This window comes from Chiloscyllium plagiosum, unplaced genomic scaffold (assembly GCF_037043375.1).
Source record: "Chiloscyllium plagiosum isolate Xiang-an unplaced genomic scaffold, Cpla_swu_hap1 HiC_scaffold_13, whole genome shotgun sequence".
NCBI classification, from domain to species: Eukaryota; Metazoa; Chordata; class Chondrichthyes; order Orectolobiformes; family Hemiscylliidae; genus Chiloscyllium; species Chiloscyllium plagiosum.
The window spans coordinates 86,565,627-86,588,783 of record NW_028270151.1 but is presented as its reverse complement, the minus strand read 5'-3'; the positions used below and the strand labels follow the sequence as shown (position 1 = coordinate 86,588,783).

At 41.6% G+C, this 23,157-nt stretch overlaps 1 protein-coding gene across 9 annotated transcripts in view; it reads right to left on the bottom strand.

Moving 5' to 3' along the window:
• Positions 1-23,157, bottom strand: part of farp2 (FERM, RhoGEF and pleckstrin domain protein 2) — a 184,658-nt gene that overhangs the window by 97,068 nt on the left and 64,433 nt on the right. For 8 of the 9 annotated variants that reach the window (XR_015759241.1, XM_087993882.1, XM_087993874.1 and 5 more), the window contains exons 4-10: positions 17,055-17,097; positions 14,303-14,381; positions 10,409-10,506; positions 8,150-8,264; positions 3,963-4,110; positions 2,597-2,692; positions 1,004-1,167 (exon numbers count right to left, since the gene is read on the bottom strand). Coding sequence is in view for 8 of the 9 variants with exons in the window: in XM_087993882.1 (XP_087850008.1) it covers positions 1,004-1,167; positions 2,597-2,692; positions 3,963-4,110; positions 8,150-8,264; positions 10,409-10,506; positions 14,303-14,381; positions 17,055-17,097 (743 nt within the window). In the remaining variant the exon portion in view is untranslated. The remainder of the gene's footprint in view (positions 1-1,003; positions 1,168-2,596; positions 2,693-3,962; positions 4,111-8,149; positions 8,265-10,408; positions 10,507-14,302; positions 14,382-17,054; positions 17,098-23,157) is intronic. The other variant, XM_087993880.1, reaches the window with a different exon arrangement.

The following is a 23,157-nucleotide window of genomic DNA, read 5'->3' as shown; positions in this document are numbered from 1 at the left end:
CATGATGCAGAGATAGCTTATCTTGTATAAGCTGTTAAACTTACACCAACTCATCTGTCTTCTCAGATGGGTGGGATAAAATCATCTAACTCTATTCAGAAAAGGCATTCCCTGTTTTCAGGCCAATATCTCCCCTGTAACCAATATCACTATTACCCAGCAATTAAACACATTGCTACTTATGGAGTCTTATTGTGCACATAGGGGCAGCACGGTGGCACAGTGGTTAGCATTGCTGCCTCTCAGCACCAGGATCCTTGGTTCGATTCTACTCTCGGGCCACTATCTGTGTGGAGTTTATACGTTCGCCCCATGTCTATTTGGGTTTCCTTCAGATGCTCCATTTTCCTTCCATAATCCGAAGATGTGCAGGTTAGGTGGATTGGCCATGCTAAGTTATCATTGGTGTCCAGGGAAGTACAGACTAGATGGATTGGCCATGGGTAATGCAGGGTTACAGGGATAGGGTATGGTGTGGGTGTGAGTGGGATGGCCTTCGGAGGGTCAGTATTAATTCGATGGGCTGAGTGGCCCGTTTCCGTATTGCAGAGATAGGGACTAAGAGAATTTTTCCATTTTGGTATGTCAAAAGAACTGAACTGGTCTTGAGTAATTTTGAAGAGACTGATGGCCTCAAAAATATGAAGAGTTGCCATTTTTTCCGGTGCTTGACTCAAAATATAAACAAAATGCACTGATCTCCAAATCAACCATCTGGATCTGTCTATACGTTGCCATTATGTGTTAGAATCAAGTTCTGAAGTAAGAGTTACATCAATCCCACTGTACCACTGGGCTACATAAAATGATTGCCCCTGGTTTTTCATACATTTTAGGATTCAATGTGAACAAATATGAATTGTGGCAGAACCTGCCTGATACCATTATATGTTAGCAGCACATTGACTAATAGCTTTCACTTTTAAACAGTTAAATGAATAGTTCAGCTGCAACCCAGCAAACTGTCATTTCTATTTGCCAATTAAATGTAATTAACATCTACCTGTATCTGAAGGAGGAGCCCCTGCTGAATAGAACTGGCTTGGTCTTTGGTTTGGGTTGGTCCATGAGTCTGAAAAAGCTGTGGTACTCAACACAGTTCTTCCAAAAGATCTTACACAGGTCACGATCAGCCAGCAGGAACTCCAAAGTATCCTGGTATGAATCCTGCAATCACAGAATCACAAATCGCGTTTAAAATGGCTCATGAAAGAGCTACCCAGATAGTGCCATTCTCCAGCCCTAACTCTATAGCGCTTAAAATTCATCCCTTTCAAATATACATCCAGCTGTCTTTTGAAACCTCTTACTGAGTCCACCTCCACCACTCTCCCAAGCAGCACATTCCAAATCCTAACAATTCGGAGTACAGACGTTTCTCCTCATCTCACTCCTTTCCCTCTTGCTAGGAAGCTTGACATTGTGATGCCTAGACACTGATATACTAGTGGAAACAATATCTCTCTTTAAAATTGCTCATAAATTTTGAATACCTTAATAAGATCACCCATCAGTCTTAAATTACTTTCCTTTCTAACTTACCACTCTTTCTGCTTAACTTCCATTCCAAATCTTTGCTGCACTTTCCCAAAACCCCCGATTTCTTCCCACTTGCCACCCTCTCCTACCCCTCTCCTGAATGCTCATTTGTGGAGAGTGGGGGTGGGTGAGTGAGCAGGGGCAGCGGTTAGGATAGAATAGTAACCACGGCAGTTCAGCATTTAAAAAACAAAAACAGACTGAGAATCAGCAGTCACTTTGCTTTGCTTGGCACATGCACATTAACTGCACTAAAATGAAAATGGAATCAGCACAATTCATACAAGTTCTGTTCTGTTAAAATATGATCTGCATTAAATATGACCTTGACAGCATGGTAGCTTAGTGGTTAGCACTGCTGCATCACAGCATCAGGAATCCAGGTCTATTCCACCCTAGGGCAATTACGTAGAGTTTGCAAATGCTCTGTATCTGCGCGGGTTTCCTCTGAATGCTATAGCTTCTTCCATTAGTCCAAAGATGTGCAAGTTAAGTGGCCATGCTAAATTGCTGACAGTATCCAGGAATGTGCAGGCTCCACGGATTAGCCAAGAGAAATGCAGGGTTATAGGGTTACAGGGATAGAGTGGGGTTGGGTCTGGGTCAAGGTGGGATGTTCTTTGGGGGTCGGTTTGGACGCGATGGATTGAATGGCCTGCTTCCACACTGTAGGGATTCTATGAGTCTGTGAAAACCAGAATGCAGTAATAGAATGCACTTTATACATGGGATACCTGCATTTTAAAGATGTAATAACCTGAAGCTGAACAACTGCAACGGCAGGTATCTGAAGTGTGAATTACCTAAAAAGTACTTGTGAGCATGTGCACTGCAGGAGGCTGGCATTTGCTCATGGTCTGCAGCAACCTCAATTTTCAAACTCTCTCTCACCACCCTCCTTACTTCTCTCTGCAACTTAGAAAAACCTTTCAAAATCTATCTTTTTAAGCTTTTGTTCACCTCTCAAATTTCCTATTACTTTCACCAATGAACACAGGAGCTTTTCATCTTAAAGATGCACTAAACAATACACTTTTCCCAAAGCCTCAAAACTTACATGGACTTCTGGATGAAGCTTGATGAGGAACCTTTTTCTCTTGAAACTAAGTTTCCGGATCTTTGCCCAGTTGAAGGTGTTAATTTTTGTATTGCCCTGTAAAGGAGGAAGACAGAGAATAAAATGCTATGAATTTAAATCTTTAAGACTGTACAGATTTAATGGTGTAGCTTTCAGAGGCAGTTGCCCAAGAATCAAAATATCATCGTTATACATGCTTTCCAATGTCAGATCCCAGCTGCCTGACAAAGGGCAAACATCATCAACATCACTCTCGATGACTCCCCTGTTCCTACTGAAACAAATCAACTAGGGAAAAGTGCTAACTGATATCACTGCATACCAATAGTGGAATCTCTGCAAGAAACTGCAAAACTCAAACATATTGTGGGCAGCACGGTGGCACAGTGGCTAGCACTGCTGCCTCACAGCGCCAGAGACCCGGGTTCAATTCCCGCCTCAGGCGACTGACTGTGTGGTGTTTGCACATTCTCCCCGTGCCTGCGTGGGTTTCTTCCGGGTGCTCCGGTTTCCTCCCACAGTCCAAAGATGTGCAGGTTAGGTGAATTGGCCATGCTAAATTGTCCGTAGTGTTAGGTAAGGGGTAAATGTAGGGGGATATGGAAGGGTTGCGCTTCGGCGGGTCGGTGTGGACTTGTTGGGCCGAAGGGCCTGTTTCCACACTGTAAAGTAATCTAATCTAATCTAATTCTTAGATGGTGAAAAGGTATTTCTAGAGCAATGTACAAGAATGCTCAGAGCCAGCGTTAGAAAAAATTCACAGTAAAAGTGATACAGTAGATTAGAAAACCTAATGAAAGAAGATTTAAAAGATCATTTAAAGGAAGGCAGCAAAAGGCTTAGAAACATAGAAAATAGATGCAGGTGTTGGCCATTCGGCCCTGAGCCTGCACCACTATTCCATATGATCATCACTGATCATGTAATTTCAGTATCTCACTCCTGCTTTCTCTCTGTGCCCCTTGATCCTTTTAGCCTCAAGAGTCACGTCCAGTTCCCTCTTGAGAAAATCTAATGAACTGGCCCCAACAGCTTTCTGTGACAGAGGATTCCACAGGTTCACAACTCAGTGAAGTTCCTCATTGTAGTCCTGAATGGCTATGCCATCAGGATTTTGCACGTTTGTATGAGATTCCCTCTCATTCTTCTAAATTCCAGTGAGTACAAGCCCAGGCGATCCAGTCTTTCCTCATATGTTAGTCCTGCCATCCTGGGAATCAGTCTGATCCGCAGTTAGTACTTTTTGTTTACTTTATAGCAAGATTGCAGGTGTAATAAACATAGTCTCCTCAGAGTGTGCACTCCTACATGTCTCAATGAGCTGTATGTTAATTTAAAGCTCTACCTGAAACACCAAAACTCCCATGTGGGCGACAGCCAGATTGATTTTAGTCCCTTCCCTGTCAGAGGCCGGATGAAACCGAATTCCATACATCTCAAGTTTCCGTGCTATCTCTAATACTTGGAAATCTGATTCAGCTGGAGTCTGGCCTCTGGAAAACAGACAGAACACGGTTAAAAAAATACATCACAGAGTAATTTGCTCTAGTGTATATACAGCAGCTTGTGAACTCTCTGGCTGTTGCAACTGGTGACCTGGAAAATCAGAAGGAAGTCTCATACACAAGAGACATTGCAAAGGTAAATTATGCAGACCTAAGGACATCAGAATATGATCAGGAAACCAACTATCCCAAAGACTCAATAATTAAGTAACTCATCTGTTTCATAAGCTTTACAAATGAGTCAGTTTTTAAACTTGACATTTTTCTTACAAAATGTCACATCAGGTCGATGCAGATTTAATACCATTTACATTACCTACCTCAGCCTTCACATTATGGCAAGGTGTTGAGTGGGGCCAGACACTATCCACAGCAGATTGCATCCCTTTCAGAAGTTCTGCTTCTCATGAACAATACGTACAATGTTGGCCAGGTCCAAACATTTGCATTATGACAAGCAATCCTTCTAATGCACAAATTCGCAACTGATTAGACATAACAACTTGACAGACTAACTTACATCAATTTGTTTTCTCCAATTAATGTTTCTCTTTTCATAAAAGTGGTGATTCCCAAAATGACAGCATAACGGTAGGACAGTAAATCTCTTTACTGGATATTCTGTCAACAATCTGTTAAACGAACCTTGGATCTGTTAAACGAATCCAAGGTTCCACTTTGCAAGCATTTTTTACAGTTCTGAAATTTCTGTACGAAATTCTGGCCTTCTGCGGTGAGGTGCCTAGTTTAGTTCAGAAATCTCCTCAAGCAGCAGACCTAAATTTTCTACTTTCAAGTCAATTGCCATGGTATAACACATTAATGCCCCTGAGCACCATCACTAAATAATGGGATCCCAGTCACATTAAATTCCAAGGTCCAAAACTTGATCGATACTGAACTAGCAAACCTCAAGATAAATAAATGAAGAGATGCTACGACTGACAGCTTCCTGATCACTATTCTCCTTGACAATATTGTCTTTAGGATAATGAGATACAGTCTACTAGACTACATGGGATTGACATTCATAAGAAGGTAGTATTAACAATTCTGGAAAATGTGAAAATAGATAAATCCCCTGGGCTGGATGGGATTTATCCTACGATTCTCTGGGAAGCCAAGGACTATATTGTCGAGCCTTTGGCTTTGATCTCTATGTCATCATTGTCTACAGGAATTGTACCAGAAAACTGGAGGATAGCAAATATTGTTCCCTTCTTCAAGAATGGAAGTATAGACAATCCTGGTAATTATAGACCAGTGAGCCTTACTTACTTCGGTTGTGGGTAAAGTATTGGAAAAGGTTATAAGAGTTGGGATTTATAATCATCTAGAGGAATAAGTTAATTGGGGATAGTCAACATGGTTTCATGAAGGGTAGGTCTTGCTTCACAAACCGTATTGAGTTTTTTGAGAAGGTGACTAAACAGGTGGGTGAGGATAAAGCTGTTGATGTGGTGTATATGGATTTCAGTAAGGTGTTTGATAAGGTTCTCTATGGTAGGCTATTGCACAAAATACGGAGGCATAGGATTGAGGGTGAGTTAGCAGTTTGGATCAGAAATTGGCTAGCTGAAAGACAACAGGTAGCGATTGATGGGAAATGTTCATCCTGGAGTTCAGTTACTAGTGGTGTACTGCAAGGATCTGTTTCGGGTTCACTGTAGTTTGTCGTAAGGATCTCGATGAGGGCGCAGAAAGATGGGCAGTAAATTTGCGGAAGACACTAAGGTCGGTACAGTTGTGGATAGCGCTGAAGGATGTTGTAGGATACACAGGAACATAGATAAACTGCAGGGCTGGATGGAGAGGTAGAAAATGGAGTTCAATGCAGAAAAGTTGAGGTGATTCACTTTGGAAGGAGTAACAGGAATGCTGAGTACTGGGCGAATGGTAAGATTTTTGGTACAGGTAGACAACCTTTATCCGAAATCTGAAAAGCTCCAATGCCTGAAGGCATTTTTGTGAAATATTTTCTCATTAACAAGGTTGTTTGGTGTGCAAACAGTTAACCCAAGTCGACACCCACTCGATGCATGATATCCAAATGCAACAGGGAGGGCATGGCCCAGCACAGGCATGCCTCAATTCTGTTTCAAGGCCCATTTTACTCACAGTGAGCCTGCTGTTCGGAAGGATTTTTAAAATTTCACCATGAAACTGTCAGTTATTCCAAAATTCGAAAAATTCTGAATTCCGAAAACCAGCTGGTCCTGAACATTTCGGTAAAAGGATTATGCACCTGTACTATAGATGAGCAGAGAGACCTCTGGATCCATTTACATACCATTCCTCAAATTTGCTACTCAGGTTGATAGGACTGTTAAGAAGGCATGTGGTGTGTTAGCTTTTATTAGTAGAGAGATTGACTTTCAGAACCATGAGGCCATGTTGCAGCTGTACAAAACTCTGGAGCAGCCACATTTGGAGTATTGCGTGCAGTTCTGGTCACCGCATTATACGAAGGACGTGTAGGCATTGGAAAGGGTGCAGAGGAGATTTACCAGGATGTTGCCTGGTATGGAGAGAAAGTCTTACGAGGAAAGGTTGAGGGACTTGAGGCTGTTTTCGTTAGAGAGAAGGAGGTTGAGGGGTCATTTAATTGAGACATACAAGATAATCAGAGGGATGGTTAGATGGACAGTGAGAGCCTTTTTCCAAGGATTGTGATGGTTAGCACAGTGAGGCATAGCTGAAGTTGAGGGGGTGATAAATATAGGACAGATGTCAGAGGTAGTTTCTTTACACAGTAGTAGGGGCGTGGAATGCACTTCCATACAACAGTTGTACATGTGCCAACTTTAAGGGCATTTGAATGGTCATTGGATAGGCATACGGACAACAATGTAGTGTAGGTTAGATGGGCTTCAGACTGGTTCCACAGGTCGGCGCAGCATCAAGGGCCAAAGGACCTGTTCTGCGCTGTAATATTCTATGTTCTAATACTTTTATTGGAATGCACATGTGTAGATGTCAAGTCTGGTGTTTCACTGTCTTGCCCAGCCTACTTTTCAAACAACCAACTGAGCATTGAATAAATACTTTCTCAAATGACCCACTCAGCGATGAGTTGGAGCTGTATACACTTCAGGAGAGAGAGGGGTGGTGGAGAATGAAAGGAATTCAAAGGCTGCAGATGTACCCCTGCATCAACCACAGCTTCTGAAGTTATACTTTCCTCTCTGCATATAATCCATCATCCTTATTAAACCTTATAGCCTGCAATCATATCTTTATGCATTATAAAGTTCTAGTATTTTATTTTCCCAAAATATACCTATACCAGTGTGACTGTAAAAAGACCTGCTGGAAAAGCACAGCAGTTCAGGCAGCATCCGAGGAGCAGGAAAATCAACGTTTCGGATAAAAGCCCTTCATCAGGAATACAGGCAGAGTGCCTGTATTCCTGATGAAGGGCTTTTGCCCGAAACGTCGATTTTCCTGCTCTTCGAATGCTGCCTGAACTGTTGTGCTTTTCCAGCACCACTCTAATCTAAAATCTGGTTTCCAGCATCTGCAGTCATTGTTTTTAACCTGAAAAAAGACCTGCCCTTACAGGTTCAAAAAATGTTACAGACAAGCTAATACTTGGATCCGTTATTGAAAAGCTTTCCCTCCATCAATTAAAAGCAACCTGCTACAAGTCACTGATGGAACAACAGGCCACTGACAAACACAAACTTTTTACTGCCACATTAATAAGGAATCAATATGCCTATGCATGTGAAGAGACCTCAAAACATTTGAACTTTGACCCAGAGGTGTATGTTTCACGTCTCCTGCCAATCTTAAAACAAAACTTTGAGAAGGAAGCAACATATAACAGTTGTGTCACATATTTGAGGACAAATGGAAAAGTAACAGTGCATCATCGAAAGAAACCCATCTTCACCAAACAGAGGCAAAACTGCTGCACTAAAACACACAACAGAATGCTGGACTGAAAAGGATCACAATATCAGATTTTATTTTATTGCAAACAAAACCCAAGATCCAGCAGCTGGTTCAAATAAACAATACTTACATGTTTTGCCGGTGGAATTCCATAATCTTTTCCTGCAATATTTTCTGGTTTGGCAACAGCGTGTTACTCTTGAGGTATTCCAGATCCTGAGTTTCATCATAATCTCCAATTTCAGCTAAAAAGCAAAAGGAGAAAGACATGTTTTAGTGATGTAGCAAATGATCAGATCTATAATAAAACAAACAACTGTTGATGCTGGAAATCTGAAACAAAAAACAAACCGCAGAAGGAACTTAGCAGGTCTGGCAGCATCAGTGGAGAGAAAGCAATGTTAACTTTAGGCGGCACGGTGGCTCAGTGGTTAGCACTGCTGCCTCACAGCACCAGGGACCCAGATTCAATTCCGGCCTTTGGTGACTGACTGTGTGGAGTTTGCACATTTTCCCCGGGTCTGCGTGGGTTTCCATTGGTTGCTCCAGTTCCCTCCCCCAATCCAAAGATGTGCAGGTCAGGCGAATTGGCCAAGCTAAATTGCCCATAGTGTTAGGTGCATTAGTCAGAGGTAAATGTAGGGAAATGAGTCTGGGTGGGTTTCTCTTCGGAGGGCTGGTGTGGACTAGTTGGGCCTGTTTCCATGCTGCAAGGAATCTAATCTTAAAATTGAGAGAGTCTGGCAACTGTTCTTTAAAATTATCAGTAGCTAGGAAAAAGGTGGTCTATACAAAGACATGGGAAGTGCTGAGAGTGGAGTCGGAATGGACCAAGGTGTCTCAGTGGGAACAGTCCCTGAGGAAGGCTGACAAGGAAGGGCAGGGAATGCATGTCTGATGATGGTGTCCTGCTGGAAGTGCAGAAATGGTGGTTTTTAATTCTCTGAATGCGAATGCTTGTGTAGTGGAAAGTGAGTTCTGTTTTTAATCAAAATTACAGACAACAAAGTTTGCTTAAAGAAGTGTTATGCTGTTATTCAATAAGCTACTAGTGCTGTACACTAAAGGAGTACAGGATAAGGATGACGACGTGAGAGGGATATATCTACTCAACACTACAATATTGTGATTATAAACTTAACGCAATTTATGAAATTTAAATGGAGAAATGAAAAATACCAACACCATACTATTTTTGACCTTATTTGCTGAAGGTCCCATTATGTGCAACTCACAAAAGTATTCAGTATTGAAATAAGTAGGAATAAGCAATGGCAGAATTGGTTTGATTACCGGAGGAGTTATTACTGGAGTCATTCTCCCACTATCTACCACAACCATTCCTTGTTCATTGACCTGACTGTCAAAGACCTAGTAATGTATAGCTCCTGTGCACTGACGTTTCAGGCACCATAGAGAGTCATAGAATTGCACAGTATGGAAACAGAACCTATGATGTAGACCAGATATCCTAAATCAATCTAGCCCCATTTGCTAGCATTTGGTTTGATACCCCTCTAAACCCTTTCTATTCATATAACCAAATGTTGTGATTGTACCAGTCTTCACCACTTCCTCTGGCAGCTCATGCCATACACACGTGTACATAATCATGGTTTTGGAAGGTGCGGTCTAAGGAGTCTTGGCAAATTTCTGCAGTGCATCCTGCAGATGGTAACTGCTGCGGAGTTTTGGTGGGGGAAGAGGGCACATGTTTGGGGATGTGGTGACAATCAAGTGGGTTGCTTTGACCTGAATATTGTCAAGCTCCACACAGTCAGGCAAATGGAGAGTATTCCATCACACTCCTGACTTTTGCCTTGTGAATGGTGGGCAGGCTGTGGGGAGTCAGGAGATGAGTTATAAAGAATTCCTAGCCTCTGATCTTTAATATCTCAATATCAATGCAATTATGTTTTTACGATTTTTAGCATTTCCTTCTTTTGGCCCTTTCAAAGCACTAACATGCCATTCTACCAAATTTTATCTCCTATCTTCTGTAAAAAATTGACAGCAACTCTGGAGAGCTTTCCCAGAGTTTCAAACTTGCATTTAACATTCAAAAATTCTCCCTTGGTGATCTATTGGCTTCTCTACTGATGTCAACAAAATTTTCCTTACTGAAAACACTCACTAATTCACAAACAAGCAGTAAATTGACAAGATTGCTGCGGTGTGCTATTACAAAATGATACTTTAGAATGAGGTTCAAAGGGCTCATTAGATACAATCAATGTGGGGTTTAGATACTAATCATTTCCAATTTGCACAGAAGACAATAGCAATGTCAGCAGGGAGCACACCTCCCTTGCATTAATGTGCTTCTATCGCATATATATTTCACTGATATGCTCTAGGTGGCAGTGTCTTGTTTAGCTTCAACACTCACACTGCAAAAGGTGAGAGACGAGGAGAGCAGATGTATTCTCACTACACATGATTTTGTTTTCTGTCAGGTCCCTCTTAATCTGCAGTGCAAACAGGTACCTAGAAAAGAAAAATGAACACATTACAGATATTTCTAAATCAACCTCTTCAGTTGTGTTGTGACAAACTGTTGGAGCAGATGGAACTCCAATGCAGTACTTCTTGCCTAGATGTAGGGACAGTGTCACTGCACTGCAGGAGGTGGATATATCAATGGCTTCTCATGCAACTGGAATTCACCACAAAACAGGCATTTTTAAAAAGAAGTTCATGAAATATAGCAGATGCTCAATAGGTCCATCCCTTTACTGCCTGCACCTAATTGCCCTGGAGATAGTGAGCAGACACTAAATCATTGCAATCCTTGCATGAACAATAGGTCGGTTTCCTTTGCAAATGCAGCCCACTTGCTTATTAAACCAGAGTCTCTGGTGGTTAGCACTGTTGCCTCACTACACCAGGGTCCCAGGTTAGATTCCTACTTTGGGAAACTGTCTGTGTGGAGTTTGCACATTCTCCCCGTGTCTGTGTGGGTTTCCTCCCACAATCCAAAGATGTGCAGGTCGGGTGAATTGGCCAAGCTAAATTGCCCATAGTGTTGGGTGCATTAGTCAGGGATAAATATAGGGTAGGGAACTGGGTCTGAGTGTGTTGCTCTTCAGAGGGTCGGTGTGGACTTGTTGGGCCAAAGGGTCTGTTTCCATACTGTAGATAGACTAATCTAGTCTAACCTTACTATCTCTTTTAAAATGGCACACATTTCAAGTTAACCTCCGTTACCACAACACCAAGATTCTGCACCAGTTACAGTAAGCTACTACATCGGCCATGATTCTTTTACATAAATAGCCAGATAGGGTAGTAGGAGCTACTTCACCAATATGATTTCTGCAACACCACAGTAAGGACAATGCAGAGAAGCTGAAAATAGGGCTATGTCACTTCTCATAGATAGCTACTAATGATCTTTAGAATCAACTTGGGATCAATCGATTGGGAGGTTATCATTTAAATTAACAGCACATCATGCAAATGCTAGGTATTTGAAAAAGTTCTGTCTGAAAGCTTTTTTTTTCATTTCATAACTCTACAACTTAGTGATCCTCAAGAACCTGCCTTTTTCAGATAATGGAATAAAATTACCTCCAGTTTTCAGGTAGTGTCCCAGAGAACACAATAGTGTTGGGCGCATTAGTCAGGGATAAATATAGGGTAGGGAACTGGGTCTGAGTGTGTTGCTCTTCAGAGGGACTTGTTGCACAATAGTGTTCTCTGCCCTCCTGATCTTTTACCAATGACATTTATCTATAACCCCTAGCTATCCACCCACTCACCACAGAAGATACCTTGAATCCATTCACTTTATCAAAATCTATCCTAGAAACTCTATTCGGTCAACTCTTGATCTTGTCTGCTTTAAGGAGCACTGTTTTAACTTATCCAACCTCTTTTCACAACTGGAATCTCTCATCCCTGTTAACATCCAGGTAAACCCGTTCAATATCCTTCCTGAAGGATCATGTCCAGAACTATCCGCATCACTCCAGGTACAACCTAACCAGTGACTTCTAAAGTCCTATAACTGTCAGCATCAGCAAATACTCAGTAACGAGCAGGATTGTCCACGTCAGAAATTCTGTGACACCCATCATGGGTTACGTGGATCCTTGTTTGGTTGATAAGCCCAATCCCGGAGCTGCACTTTCGAGCACACATTTGGCAGGTATTACCAGGAGAGGGAATTAATCCTTGGCTTTGAGATCGTTAGCATTCTTTTCCCTAGTTCCTTTTCTGTACTGCCTCTTGCTAACGGGCATTCTCAAAGAATTGTACTTTCATAATCAAATTTCCTCCACTCCCTCCTCTCTGACCAATCACCTCCATCACCACCCCTATTCACCTACTGTACTCTTTGCTACCTTCTCCACAGCCCCCCCCCCCCCCCCCCCCCCCCCCCCACCCCCCGCCCCGTCTCTATTCCTGATGAAGGGCTTTTGCCTGAAACATCAACTTCCCTGCTCCTCGGACACTGCCTGACCTGCTGTGCTTTTCCAGCACCACTCTGATCTAACTTCCTGAGGTTGAGACTAATTCTTCGGTATGCTTCCGCGAAGGCATTAAGCAAGGCTTGAAGATTCTCATGAGAGAGCAGTAATTACATTGTCATCCACATACTGAAGTTCCATAAGCAAGGTCAGTGTTTATTTTCTTCTGGGATTTCAACCAAATGAAGTTAAAATGTTTTCTGTCCATCCTGTGGACAATGTCCAGATCACCAAGAAGCTTGTCTTTGACAACAAGAAGAACGGTGACTATGAAATTGGAGGAAAAGGGGGGTGATACACATCCCTGCTTGACCTCCAAGCTCTGTGTCATATCATCATTGGGGAGGACCACCACTGACATCTTGTTGTGGAGGAGACGGAGAACGTTGATGAATTTAACTGGATAGCTGGTCTTTCACTAATAAAGTCCTAGAAGGGTGTACATTTCTTTATCGGTCAGGTTTTTTTTAAGACAACTGTATCAATTTATCCTATCTTTGCACTGATACATTTTAAAAGTCTACAGTTTACAATCTTCTCATTTTAGTCCACTTAAATGCATCATCTGATACTTCTCTGATTGGAACTCCATCTGACTTACCTTGCCCATTTCACCATCCTGAAATCTAAACTATCATCACAATCTTCGAACTTGCCAAGCTGCATATCATTTAAAAAGCTTCTCCTTACCCTAGATTTTGGGGCACTCAAAAAGAAAATCAAAAAGAGCAATAAACCCACAACTGAGCTTTGGGAACCTCCAATACAAACCACCTTCCAGGTCTGAAAAGCATTTATCCACCACCTCTCTGTTCTGAAACTGAATTCCGTAGACATGACATCAGTTTCCCCTTAATACCACAGACTTCCCTCGAAGAGTCCCAAGGAGCAGTAAATTGCAGGTGTGCATGCATGAATGGAACAAGACCAGCTGCCAGTGTATAAAGAGATAAATGTGGATTCAATAAAAAGCTACATACTAAAAGCAACATTAATCGGAGTGGGATTTGTCTATTTTGATTATCTCACCAGCTGCACTAAGTCAAGCTGAACAAAAATCAAACCTGGGTGTCTGCTTTTGTAACTAGATTGCAAATAAATAAAAGAATGAGCAAAGCAATCTGATTTAAATGCTCATCACTGCCGGCCTTCGATGATATTACTGGAGATGGTCAAAAATCACAAGACACCAGGTCTTAGTCCAGCGGGTTTATTTGAAAACACTACCTTTCAGAGCGCTGCCCCTTCATCAGGTGTTAGTGAGAGAGGAAGACCTTAGACACAGAACTTATAAGAAAAGATCAAAGGGTCACACAACTCATGCAAACAAATTGAATAGAGATAAGATGGCTCTTAAATCTTTAATCGGTTAGAGAAGAGGTGCAGGTTTCGCTTGATTAATATGCAAATTCCAGAATTTCTTTCAAGTCTCTGCCCTGAGACAACCTGAGATAACTTAATTCGTTTGCATGAGTTGTATGACCCTTTGATCTTTTCCTTATAAATTTTGTGTCTAAGGTCTTTCTCTCTCACTAACACCTGATGAAGGAGAAGCGCTCCAAAAACTAGTGTGTTCAAATAAACCCATTGGACTATACTCTGGTGTCGTGTGATTTTTGACTTTGGCCAACCCAGCCCAACACCAGCACCTCCACATCAATACTGCGAAGACAGTAGGGGGGATTTTGAAGAAAAAACTATAATGAGAACATACAACTTTACTTGCACCCTGAAAATAAGACAAGCAGGTACCTGCATCACAAAGTACTGTAGAAATCACCAATTTGAATAGGTCAGGTGCTACTCATTACCTTGTGTACTCCTCCTGCAGTTGGCCAGGATCAGGGGGGAAAAATTTGACTGAAAGCCTGAACACTGTGTTCTTTGGTCCTGCAAAGAATCAGACAGTCAAAAACAGAGGTTTAAGTTTCCCTTCAAATGAAGGCACTCTTTTTGATAAAGGCAGGGCCATAACGAGAACCTACATTCAGTTCAAGTTGACTGCATTAAATGCCCATGATTACATGAAATACAAATCTATTTCCATCTAACATGTTGCTAATTTATCACTTTAAATCTCAACTACACTGTAAAGAGCATTTAGTCCCAGTTTACCCCAACATTAATGTTGTAATGATTGTTTATATCCTTGGTAAAGACAAGTTGGCGGTTTCATGAAAGCTTTCACACACATGTATACACGCGCACACACCCCCGCACAATAATTGGTTACATTTGTATCTAAGAAAAGGGTGCCTATGTAAGATGTAGGAAGGATTAGATTTAATAGTGAAGCCCTACAATGTTAAACAACCTGCTGCGTTATTAACGTCTCAGACCATATTTGATAAAAGGAAACTTCAATGAGACAGTGGACTTACTTGTAACAAATATCTCAGATTAAACTGATGGTACCAAAAGATTTTAACCATTCTTCAGAGACAACTTGGTTGGATTTGCCTGGACCCTGTTCTTTTCAAGATTAAAAATGGAACTTTAAATATTAGATTGATAAATTATCTTTAGGGGATTATCAGAATCCATTGCTTGTTTTCCCAGATCGCAGGACAAGGCCAGTTTAGTTTCACTCAGATACATGATTCAGATTTGAACGCCAAAATAATCCAGAATAAAAAAGTATCCATAACAAAAAAGAAAGGGACAAAACATCCCTGTGTCTCATTTAATTTCACACAAGAATAATCAACTACCTAGAAACAAAATGGAAGAACACATTTATGCTCTCTGATCTAACATGGGATAGCTCAAAACTCAAGCAATTTTTAAACAGAATCCATCTGGTACCTTGAATTCAGAGGTAAGAATCAGGGAACGTTCTTGAACTGCAGCTGGGGCAGTACCCACACTTGGATTCAAAAGAGGCTCTTCAAAACGCTAGAATGGAACGAATGGACATACTATCTCCCACACTGCAAGAGCTGATCAGGGGAGTCAGGTCACTGGGAGCACTTTTGAACAGATCCCATGTCACTGAACACACTAAGCAGAATTATTTTGCGTATTTGCATATTTCTGCACACACTAAGATATTTTTGTGCTGGAGAATAAAACTCTGCCTAATTTGGGCATTCACAATCAGTATCAAGCATCAGGTGACGAGCAGAATGCAGGTCCCTTCTACTTTCCCTCAATATGCCTCAACCGTAATGTCAGAACACTTCAAATTAGTCCAGCGAGAGATTTCCTCCATTACCCACATGCACCAGCTCGAGGTTTCAATCACATTGTTCCTAATTGATCACCACCATTTGACAAATTATTGCCGTCAATCAAGGCCATGAGGAACTGCTTAAAGCTTCTTTATGTAGGACCCGGCTGAACAAACGTCACTCTCATTCGAACACTGGGCATTTTCACTAGCTGCACAAAAAGTGGTCGGTCGTAAAAGGATCAGTGATTTCTCTCCCACCAGTACAGCCAGAAAGGTCACTGGGGATCCAGCGATACAAGCCTGTTGAAAGGTGTAAGTGAAGAGAATGTGGACTGCAAATAATTTTAAGCCCAATTACAAGGACTAATGAGCTACAGTCAGTGTACTGACCCATTAGAAAGCAACTGTTTCCAATCTGGTGCAAAAATAGCAAAACTTGAATACACTTTCTAGCAGCTCAGTAAAATTATTGCTGACAGGTGCTGAGAAATGCCCACAATATCAGAATCCAGTAGTATCATTATAAAATGCAGAAGAAACTAGTGATTTCAGATTCACTGTTGAAACTGGTAATGGAGAAACCACGTTGAGGTGATGAACTGGAACAATCACTCTAACAGATTTATATAGCAATACACACCAAATATATCTGTAACCACCTTTTCAATTCAATAGGTTAGAGTGTATTTCTATTTTTCAGGGGTGATTAATTCCTTGTTGCTATAGATTGAAATTTTGTACAGTTTGCTCAATCATTGCTCAGATGTCACCAGAAGGAAAGTCTGAATGCTTCAATTTCTTTTAGGAGATCTTTTGCTTTTTTTCTTCAACCCTCATGCATCCTGAAGCTGCAAGTGAGTTAGCAAACAGGTCACAAGGTCCCACTCTTCAACATGTCCTTCAGTCAGCATACAAAATACTAAATCCCTGAATGCAGGGATTCGAGAGACCACCACAGGACTGATCCTGGCTACTTCTTTGACCAATTAGGTGGTCAGGTTCCAAACAATTGCACTGAATAAAGCAGATTCGAAACACAACACAGTTGTGTGAATCCCACAGTATTTCACTCTTGACCCTTTTACAGATGCACTGTCTGCGTTTCTCCCTTTCCTAGGAAGACAGACCACACAATGTTGGGAGAAACTGAACTGGTGGCGTTCAGAAACAAGAAGCAGGGATGTGTGCACTGCAGGCTGGACAGTGACTAGTCACTAGGTTCAAAGTTGGGTGATTTCACCTTCATTAGCTGAAATATATTTTCCTCATCAGCACTGCCATTCAAGTCAGAATATAGAATGCATGAGCAACGTCAAAATGCACAGGGCAACAGTTTTGGGGAGAAGGGGTGAGGGAAGATGCAAAACAAAATCAAAGACAGTAACACTTACTTCGCACTTGTTTCACAATAAGTTTTGCAGGTTCAAGCCAAATCTAAATGAAAAGAAAACATGGAACAAACCAAAAATGAATTAAAAATAAAAAAGAATAATGAAAATGAAATGACAATTCAGCAACATTCATAAGCTCTTTCTTGCACAGATCTGGAGGCTGCTGTGATCTCATGTAACTCCAAAATCTTCACAAAGTGCAACCTCTATCACCTACAAGGACAATGTTCGGACAAACTTCAAGTTCCTTCTTACTCCATCCTGGCTGAGAAATATATTGCCCTGCCTTCACAAGAGCATAAGAAAAAGGTGTAAGCTATTCAGTCCTTTCATTCTCCTCCATCAATGAGGCTGTATTGGTTCTCTACTTCAACATCATTTTCCTGCACTAGCCCATTGAGCTTTCACAGACATTCAGGGTGGTTTTCCAAAGGACAGGAAGGAAAAAGAGTGATGGGCCAATCTTGTTAGTACATGATGGAATAAGGACAACAGGAAGAGACGATCTTCGTTCAGATGAAGTAGAATCCATACGGGTGGAGGTAAGAAATAACAAGAGGAAGATGACACTTGTAGGTTTAGTCTATAGGCCCTCCTAGCAGTAGCTATACAGTACAGCAGAATAAATTAGGAGGTAACAAAGGTATGTTTAAAAAAAGGCAGAAAATCAATCATGGGTGACTTTACACAACGCAATATTTTTTAGTGTACCTTGGTACGTGACTAATAAATCAAAATCAGCCGAGGTAGGCAAGAGGAAAAATTCTCAGCATTTATTCAGGACAGTTTCTACAAACAATATATTGTAGATCCAACAGCAAATGTGTGACCCACAGAACATAATGTGTAATGAGGCAGGATTAATAAATGGTCTCAGGGTAAAATATCCCTTTGGAAACAGTGACAATAGTATGGTAGAATTTGGTATTCAGTTTGGAGGGGGAAAAACTTGGGTCATGAGCAAATGTGCTAAACTTCAGTCAGAGTAGTTACACAGGAAGGAGGGCTTGGCTGAATGGAGTTGACTGGGAAAAGGGTTTAATAGCAAAGGCAGATTGAGGGAAGAGGTAGATGTTAGAGAAAATAGATCATAGCTCATACAAAGATATACCCCAGTGAGAAAGAATTAAAATTCTTTGAGGTGGTACAAAACAGAACAGATAAATAGGAGCCAGTGAATGTGAATTCTAAAAGGTGTTTGGTAAGGTAAGGTATCTCTCATAAGACTACTTACAAAGATAAGAACCCCATGATGTTGGAGGTTATATTTTCGCATAAAGATGACTAGCTAACTGATAGAAGATAGAGTTGGAATAAAGGGGCATTTTCAGGCAGGTAAACTGAGATTAGGGAAGTGCCACAAGGATCATGCTGAGTCCACAATATATATTAATAACTTCACTGACAGAAGTGAATGTACTAATCACCAATTTTGTGCTTTACACAAAACTGGTGAGGAAGGCAAATGTTGATGAAAACACAACCTGTAGTCACAGATACAGACAGATTGAATGAGTGAGCAAAAATTTGGCAGATGGAATATAATAGAAAAATATGAAGCTTATGCACTTCAGCAGGAAAAAAAAAATCAAGGAGCTGAATATTATTTGAATGGAGAAAGAGGAAAGCTGCAGAGGGATTGGAAAGTAAGCTGGTATTGTAGACAACGTAGATGATGGTATAAAATTACAAAGGGATATTTATAAAGCAGATTAATGGGCAAAGGAATGGCAGGTGGAATTCAATATAAGCAAGTGCGAGGTTATCCATCTTGGACCAAAAGGATAGATCAGGGGACTTTCTAGATGCCATAAAATTACATACAACGGATGTCCAAAGAAACGTGGGGTTTCAGGTGCCCAGTTCTTTAAAATGCCACATTCAGGCAGAAAATAATCAAGTCAGCTGAAGGAATGCTGAGGAATATCTTGAGGACTGGTGTATAAGGATGCTGAAGTTATGCTGCAGTTATTCAAAACTCTGGTCAGACCACACTGGGAGTACTGGAGTACATATCTGGGCACCACCTTAGGAAGGACATATTAGCCTGGGACAGAATACAAAGCAGGTTTACAAGTAATCCAAGATGGAGGACAGGAAAACTTTCTGGCTGTAAGAGCTGCTCCTTTTTTTTTGAGGTATTTTAGGTGTTGGAGGTGATTTCCTCAAATTCCAGGAGCTGCAATTACTGTTTTATATGCTGTTGCATTGTTTTGGAACTTTGGGAAAAAAAAAGTCAAAACAACAGCAGTTTAAAAGGGAGAAGAGCAGACAAAGGAAGCACATGGTGAGGACAGGGCAGGGGGGAGAGAGAGAGAGAGAGAGAGAGAGAGAGAGAAAACCTGCAGTTACTGCCTTTGCTGTTTGAATTCGTGTATCGCTGGACATCAGAGTGCATCTGGGAAAATTAACAAACAGTGAAATTCACAACTAATCTTGGAGGAACTGTTGGGTGAAGTTCACAGCACAGAATCAGATTAGTTGATTGTTGTTTTAAGTCTGTCCAAGAGAAAGGCTGCAGTAGTGAGTATAGTGGATTCTTTCTTGATTATATGCTCTTGGAGATAAGTCTCTTGATTAAACTTAAAATATAAGCTATAGCTATTAATTTAACCTGGGGCAGTGTTTGTAGAGGAATAAGACGGTGTTATTTTCTGGATCTGTAGATTGTGAAGGAGCAAAAACGGCCTTTGCAGTGATATGTACTTCTTGCCAGATGTGGGAGTTTAAGGGTTACTGCGGATTGCTGTTGGATGCGAATCTTATCAGATCGAGTGGATCGGTTGGAGAGACAGATAGAAGTGATGAAGAATTTGCAACAGCAACAGTATGTGATGGGTGGCAGTTATAGGAAGGGGGGAAAGTCTCAGATACAGTCACATAGATGGGTTAACTCCAGGAAGGTTGAGAGAGGACGGCACCTAGGTCAGGAGCCTTTTGTGGATATACCCATTTCCAACAGGTATGCGGTTTTGGAAAACGTAGGGGGTGATGGATTATCAGGGGAACATAGCACTAACAGCCAAGTTTCTGGTATTGAGACTGGCTCTAATGCATTGAGGGGTACGTCGGCTTCTAAGAGATCAACTGTGTTAGGGGATTCTGTAGTCAGAGGTACAGACAGATGTTTCTGTGGCCAGCAGAGAAAAAGCACAATAGTGTGCTGTTTCCCTGGTGACAGGATCAAGGATGTCTCAGAGAGGGTGCAGAATGTTCTCACGGGGGGAGAGGGGCCAGCAGGAGGTCATTGTCCACACTGGAACCAACAACATTGGAAGGGAAAAGTTTAAGACTCAGAAGGGAGATTACAGAGAGTTAGGCAGAAATTTAAAAAGGAGGTCCTCAAGTATAGTAATATCTGGATTACTCCCAGTGCTACGAGCTAGTGAGGGCAGGAATAGGAGGATAGAGCAAATGAATGCATGGCTGAGGAGCTGGTGTATGGGAGAAGGATTCACGTTTTTGGATCATTGGAATCTCTTTTGGGGTAGAAGAGACCTGTACAAGAAGGACAGATTGCACCTAAATTGGAAGGGGACTAATATACTGGCAGGGAAATTTGCTAGAACTGCTTGGGAGGATTTAAACTAGTAGGGTGGGGGAGTGGGACCCAGGGAGATAGCGAGGAAAGAGATCAATCTGAGATGGGTACAGCTGAGAACAGAAGTGAGTCAAACAGTCAGGGCAGTCAGGGACAAGGTAGGACTAATAAATTAAACTGATTTTATTTCAATGCAAGGGGCCTAACAGGGAAGGCAGATGAACTCAGGGCATGGTTAGGAACATGGGACTGGGATATCATAGCAATTACGGAAACATGGCTCAGGGAGGGGGAGGACTGGCAGCTGAGTGTTCCAGGATACAAATGCTACAGGATAGATAGAAAGGGAGGCAAAAGAGGAGGGGGAGTGGCATTTTTGATAAGGGATAGCATTACAGCTATGCTGAGGGAGGATATTCCCGGAAATACATCCAGGGTGGAACTGAGAAATAAGAAAGGGATGATCACCTTATTGGGATTGTATTATGGACCCCGTAATAGTCAGAGGGAAATTGAGAAACAAACTTGTAAGGAGATCTCAGCTATCTGTAAGAATAATAGGGTAGTTATGGTAGAGGATTTTAACTTTCTAAACATCGACTGGGACTGCCATAGTGTTAAAGATTTAGATGGAGTGGAATTTCTTAAGTGTCTACAAGACAATTTTCTGATTCAGTATGTGGATGTACCTACTGGAGGAGGTGCAAAACTTGACCTACTCTTGGGAAATAAGGCAGGGCAGGTTACTGAGGTGTCAGTAGGGGAGCACTTTGGGGCCAGCGACCATAATTCTATTTGTTTTAAAATCATGACGGAAAAGGATAGACCAGATCTAAAAGTTGAAATTCTAATTTGGAGAAGGCCAATTATGACGGTATTAGGCAAGAACTTTCAAAAGCTGATTGGAGACAGATATTCGCAGGTAAAGGGACGGCTGGAAAGTGGGAAGCCTTCAGAAATCAGATAACAAGAATCCAGAGAAAGTGTATTCCTGTCAGGGTGAAAGGGAAGGCTGGTAGGTATAAAGAATGCTAGATGACTAAAGAAATTGAGGGTTTGGTTAAGAAAAAGAAGGAAGCATATGTCAGGTATAGACAGGATAGATCAAGTGAATCCTTAGAAGAGTATAAAGAAAGTAGGAATATACTTAAGAGGGAAATCAGGAGGGCAAAAAGGGGACATGAGATAGCTTTGGCAAATAGAATTAAGGAGAATCCAAAGGGTTTTTCCAAATATATTAAGGACAAAAGGGTAACTAGGGAGAGAATAGGGCCCCTCAAAGATCAGCAAGGCAGCCTTTGTGTGGAGCCACAGAAAATGGGGAAGATACTAAATTAATATTTTGCATCAGTATTTACTGTGAAAAAGGATATGGAAGATATAGACTGTAGGGAAATAGATGGTGACATCTTGCAAAACGTCCAGATTACAGAGGAGGAAGTGCTGAATGTCTTGAAACGGTTAAAAGTGGATAAATCCCCAGGAACTGATTAGGTGTACCCAAGAACTCTGCGGGAAGCTAGAGAAGTGATTGCTGGGTCTCTTGCTGAGATATTTATATCATCGATAGTCACAGGTAACATGCTGGAAGACTGGAGGTTGGCAAACGTGGTGCCACTGTTTAAAAATGGCAGTAAAGACAAGCCAGGGAGCTATAGACCAGTGAACCTGACCTGGGTGGTGGGCAAGTTATTGGAGGGAATCCTGAGGGACAGGATGTACATGTATTTGGAAAGGCAAGGAATGATTTGGAATAGTCAACATGGCTTTGTGCATGGGAAATCACGTCTCACAAACTTGATTGAGTTTTATGAAGAAGTAACAAAGAAAATTGATGAGGGCCGAGCAGTAGATGTGATCTATATGACTTCAGTAAGGCATTCGACAAGGTTCCCCATGGGAGACTGATTAGCAAGGTTAGATCTCATGGAATACAGGGAGAACTAGCCATCTGGATACAGAACTGGCTCAAAAGGTAGAAGACTGAAGCTGGTGGTGGAGGGTTATTTTTCAGACTGGAGGCCTGTGACCAGTGGAGTGCTACAAGGATCGGTGCTGGGTCCTCTACTTTCTGTCATTTGCATAAATGATTTGGATGCGAGCATAAAAGGTACAATTAGTAAGTTTGCAGATGATACCAAAATTGAAGGTGTAGTGGACAGCGAAGAGGGTTGCCTCAGATTACAACAGGATCTGGCCTGGATGGGCCAATGGGCTGAGAAGTGACAGATGGAGTTTAATTCAGATAAATGAGAGGTGCTGCATTTTGGGAAAGCAAATCTTAGCAGGACTTATACATTTAATGGTAAGGTCCTAGGGAGTGTTGCTGAACAAAGAGACCTTGGAGTGCAGGTTCATAGCTCCTTGAAAGTGGAGTCGCAGGTAGATAGGATAGTGAAGTCGACATTTGGTATGCTTTCCTTTATTGGTCAGAGTATTGAGCACAGGAGTTGGGAGGTCATGTTGCAGCTGTACAGGACATTAGTTAGGCCACTGTTGGAATATTGCATGCAATTCTGGTCTCCTTCCTATCGGAAAGATGTTGTGAAACTTGACAGAGTT